This window comes from Atta cephalotes (genome assembly GCF_000143395.1).
Source record: "Atta cephalotes unplaced genomic scaffold scaffold00020, whole genome shotgun sequence".
Taxonomy (NCBI): Eukaryota; Metazoa; Arthropoda; class Insecta; order Hymenoptera; family Formicidae; genus Atta; species Atta cephalotes.
In genome coordinates, this window is record NW_012130084.1 from 214,549 (window position 1) to 220,260 (window position 5,712).

The window sequence follows — 5,712 nt, forward strand, 5'->3', positions numbered from 1 at the left end:
TATTTTATAACATAATTATTTTAGATTACATACTTTTTAAGTAAAATAGATTAATAAAATTGGTAAAAGGAAATACGTAACAATTGAAAATAAAAATAAGTAAAAGATATTGCAAAAAATGCTAAACTGCAAATGAAACAATAAAAAAATATTAACAAAATTTAAATGTCATGTTGATTTTAAATGTAACATAGACTTTTAGTATAGCCTATAAGGGGATTCAGATATGTTATATTGAGGAGTTCTATTGCTCTAGAAATTCTATGCTAGATCCAAGATGGAATGAAAGCGATATACAGTGAATATATGAAACATCAGACAAAGAGACTTTGCGATACCTGATGCCTAAACTGTGTCGTGCAACGCAAGTCTGAAGATATCGTGCTGCACATAAAAGCTGGTACCGACTGGCTTCAGGACAAATGTCTGGATGTACGCATGAGGTTGATCCTCGTCAGTCTATACGATCATCAGTAATCACTAAATATTTTTTGGTAATTGATAAAAACCTCTTATTATAGAACTTGTTTCCCGTCTGTAATTTCTACCTATAGTTGTATTTCCCACATATGTTAAAACTTATTTTATTTCTAATAAATACATCACATCCAGTAATTCCTCTTTTTATACAAATACGTGTATAAAAACCAAATTTGCGAAACTATTAAAAATTAAAAATTAAATTACTGAACCGATTGGCTTATAATAAGTATAAAACATAAATCTCACGTATACTTTAAAATGTATAAATTTATAATATTTCTTATCACATAATATAACTTAAAATTGTTTCCACTACATAATTAATTAAATAGTAAAACTCAGATCTATACATTAAACGAGCTATAGTTAGGTGTATTAAATAATATTTATTAATCACAAATTAAATTTTCCGACGATAAGTTTTAACGGTACGTTTCGATTACTTAGTCCTTACCAGCCGCAGAGATACATAAATATCCAAATATCTAATTATGTTAACATCTCACATTCGAGTTACAATAGATAATACAACAGATTTCTAAGAATCATCTCATCTTTGTGTTATAAAAAACGGTATATCGCAACTATATATTATCTATTGTAACTGGAATGTGAGATGTTCCTATAGTATGTTAATATAATTAGATATTTATTTATGTATTTCTGCGGCTGATGATGAATTAAATATAGTCGAAATGTATCGTTCAAACTTACTGGTGGAAAATTATAATTTGTGATTAAGAAATATTATTTAATACCTAACTATAGCTCGTTTAATGTATTGACCTGGGTTTTACTATTTATTAATTTGTTGTAAGTTATATGAGCGAAAAGAATTGATATTATTTATATTGTAATATAATTATATTTTGTCATACTGGACGCTTTTTATGAAATATTTGTTATTATTAGTTATATTTTTCTTACCTGCAACCTTCCTAATACATTAATAAGAACTCCACCATCGAACATTGGTTGCGAATCAATCGCTGTTATTATCCGATTTATTTTTTGAAAGGATAAACTCTGAAAAAGAAAAGAAAGTTAATATAATCATACTATTATTAATACACACATTCCTTAATTAGATTTATAACGAATAATAGCAGAAAAATTTTTAAATTTAAAAATAGAAAGATTAAATACAAAGTGTTTGCATACAATTATTATAGATATCTTATATTTCTATTTAAATTTCATTTCTATTTGATTCAATTCTGTTCATCTCCTTCGATTTCAAAATTCTTAAACTTGATGGCATTTTTAAATCAGAATAACCTCTATATTTATAAATGGAATTAGCCAAATATTAAGTGTAGTAAAAAGAAATCCATTATTTTTTCATGAAATTGAATGGAAAAATAGGGATTTCTTTTTACTACACCTAATATTAAACTCACAAAGTATGAAAGTTATAAAAGTATACTAATATCAAGCCTATAAAAAAGCTATGAAGATTATCGTTCTTTATGAAGAAAACATTTAAACTGAACAAATAAATCTCTTGAATTCTTGATGCTCCCTTCATTAGCAATGATCTATTAATAAGAAGAATAGATTAGTTGCAAAAGGACCTTCTGATGAGCCAGAAGGAAAATATTTCTCGCAAGATGGATTGGATATGGATAGACATCAAAATAAGTAGTATAATTATAAACTAATTTCAGAACGGTGGAAGGAAACTTTACTCACAGTTAATTTTTCCATGATTTTGATAGCGCCTTGTATTTGCAAGCCCTCGAATGTCATAAAGGATGTTTCCGCCTGGAAAAGGTTATGTCAGTCAGTCGTAATACCGGGTAGGGTAATCGCAAGGAAGTGGAACGATGGGACTCGCGGCGGCCCCAGGGAACGGATGGGATCGCTCGCGCCTTACATTGTACATGTTTATGAGGTTCGGCCTTTGCGCCGGGTCGTCGAACATCGCGTAATATTGCTGGACGAAGCCCTTGCCGATCGCCTCGTACGGCACGTTCATCGCCATGATGCTGAGGACCAACAATTGTGACCGGTGCGGTGAGAGTCAGATCGATTAATGAGACTTCACCTCCTTGTCTCTGGATACTCCGCGAATGTTCCGTTTCTACTTCCCTTCGAGTATCACGGTTCCTACGAGCCCGAAGCGGCGCCGTGCAACATCCCTCGTGTCGAACGAAATCGAACGTACGAGTAAGAAACGAGCAGTCGCGGGGGTCGCGCGATTCGCGATACATCGAATTGTAACGCGGGCCGCAACAGCTTCTCGAATGTTCGGCGTAGTTGCACTCTTCGACACTTTTTTCTTTACTCACCCTGGAACGGCTGGAACGCCTTCAAAATATTTCAAATTCCCATCCGAGTGCTCCCTAGATATCATGTTCATTCGGTGAACAATAAGAATAAAATGAATCTGGAGCACACTCGGAAATTTGAACATAATCTTGAACGCGAGACCGAGCGTGTATTTCTCTCGCTTGAATAAAAAGTGCAAACGATTAATTGTGTATGCATCGGTTAATTTAAGGCGTTTGTGCCTTTTTTTTACTGAACATTTCATTGTCTAGATCATTGTCTAGAACATTTCATTGTCGAAGACCTTTTTATGATGCTTTTTAGATCTCTTTTGGAATTACATTTACGAAAAGTCTTCTTTATAATATCTTTATAATGTCTTTATAATGTCTTATTTTTTAGACATGCATATTACTAGGGATCTTATTAGATGCGTTTTGTTTTATAATGCATAATGCATAATGCATATATAATCATAATTTTATTCTTGTTCCATCGTTGAACAAGAATAAAATGACGTATCATGCATGTTGTGCATAAAATGACACGCACCTATAAGGCCCATTACGTAAACGTTATTATAAATGATTGCAATTGTAAAAATTGACTAATCACAAACAGTCAAATATTCTTCTCATATTCAATTGTGATTGGTCAATTATGGATTTTAAGATATATCCATATAAACTTGCATAGCCACATAAACGTATGCATAAAGAAAATTATCCAATTTTACGTGCGTTTTTATAAAAGAAATACAATTGGATAATTTTCTTTATGCATACGTTTATGCAAGTTTGTGTGGATATAGTCTTATGATAGTTTCATTTTGCAATTCGTAAATGTATATAAAACTATTTATATATTTGTTTCGTCTCATAATTTTGTTTTTACTAATGTCTGAAAGAGAATTGTGCTAAGGCATTATTTTCTCTTTCTTTCTTCTCTTTTTATCATAATAAATATATTTTTTTTAAACGTATGTAATTATTTTCATTTTCATGTGTTAAATTAAATAATTTTTCGTTACATAACCGGTTCTTAGACCTTCATTTATTCTAAATTGTTTTATACTTGTGGAGCCTTATATTATTTATTATATTTTTTTTTATTATTAAAAATGCAAAACGAATAGATGAGAATGCGCAAATATTCAAACTTGTCGAGCGCTCCTTCGATTCGGATTTCTCTCGAATTCGATTCGAGTTTGAATAATCGATACACTTCGGCTATTCGATTATTCTTTTCTCGTTAAACTGCTCGATATCTCGATCAAGTTCTTTGAAAATAACTGAACTGAAAAACTTATCAATCATATAAATTTCATCATATATGCATATCAGACTACAGATATGATCAATCGAGGATCTTATCATTTCATAATTGATTTAAAATAACACGCTGTATATCTGTGTATTACTATTACATTTTGCGTTGTAAATATTACCTCTACATGAAATTACATAAATTTTGCTTATGTCTAATAATATTTTCCTGATAGTAACAAGATACGATTATGCAATTTATCGTAATGAAAGTACGTTAAGTATATACGTTCTCCGATGATACTTTACTTCGACAAATCATCTCGTCATTATTTTCTTCTGGCGGCAAAAGAAAATCGCGCGCACATCATACGGAAAATCACCGCTGAATATTTGCGTATCGTAATCATACGTAAGCACACGAATAAATAAGATAATAGACCTCCCTTCGCCACGCGCGCTCTCCTCGGATTTCATTTGCAGGCGTACGACGATTGAAGATAATACAACTTAATTTCTGCGATGAGCGCAAAACGCACGCAAGTAACACCCGGTGCGACACGTTTATCGAGGCGTTTCGACGAGATGATCTATAATGCCCATCGATGTAATTAAAGTCGTAAAAAACTTACATATCTTCGGAAAAGAAAAATAAATAGTCATTTTTAATGTATTTCTTACCGGCTCATGCATTTTGCGCCAAATATGTACTACATTGAAAAAAAGTACTAAATTTAATAAATATTTGTTTGAATAATTCTACGTCAATATTTACTAAACATAGATTTATCTGATATAAAAACAAATTAATTTGATTTAACTATCTTTTGTTTATTGAATAAGTGAATGTTTTCTTAGTACTTTTCAAACAAATATTTCAGATTTAATAAATTTTTTTCAGTGTAAAATTTTAATAAATTTTATGGAGCTGGCAAGTTTATATAAGTTTATATAATTATTTTTTTGATAAATTATCAATTATTGTATAGTTATATCGTAAAATATTTTTTTTATATTTCATAAAGGAAATTTTGTCCTGCAATTTGTTAATTTGTTATTTTTTAATCATCTATAAATTATTACACATTTCATAGAATTTATTGTTGCTTTAGCGCTGATAATTCTTTATTTTATTGCAGCGCGATAAAAAAAATGCAAGTGTATAAAGTCTTGAATATTATTTATGCTTACAGTCTTGAGAATGATTCACTTTACCGGAAGGGATATTCATTTGAACGGATGTACTATAATTGTAATGTATTTTTTATCTTACACCTCCAGTATTTTTCTACTTTTAAGCAAGTAAAGTTCGTCATAACTTTCGGCAAAACTCTTACGAAAAAAATACACTCTTGACGGTCCGAAATGACACTCAAATTAAGTGTTAATCCTCAAGTTGGAGGTTTATTTGGGAATTAACACTCAATTAGGTGTTATTTCGAATCTCCAAGAGTGTATTTTTTTCGTAATAGCCAGAATATTTCCATTAGACTTGTAAGGCAAAAATAGTCAGAATATTTCCATTAAACTTGTAAGGCTATCCATTTTTCTTCGAGTGAGAAATTATCTCTCCTGTTATGCTTGTAATCTTTTTGTCCTTTTTGTCATTTATGTTGAATAACGTTTTACTTTCGGAGTTTGAATACCGTAGCACGGTCGTGTGTGTAACGTTGATCGTTGCATAATCCTCCTA

At 30.8% G+C, this 5,712-nt stretch overlaps 1 protein-coding gene across 1 annotated transcript; it reads right to left on the reverse strand.

Moving 5' to 3' along the window:
* Positions 1-345: 345 nt before the first annotated feature.
* On the reverse strand, positions 346-2,467 carry LOC105619215 (probable nuclear transport factor 2). The gene is made up of 4 exons (XM_012200740.1): positions 2,360-2,467; positions 2,176-2,247; positions 1,411-1,509; positions 346-459 (listed from the first exon to the last, which is right to left on the reverse strand). The coding sequence occupies exons 1-4, from the start codon at positions 2,465-2,467 to the stop codon at positions 346-348; spliced, it is 393 nt and encodes a 130-aa protein (XP_012056130.1).
* Positions 2,468-5,712: the final 3,245 nt, after the last annotated feature.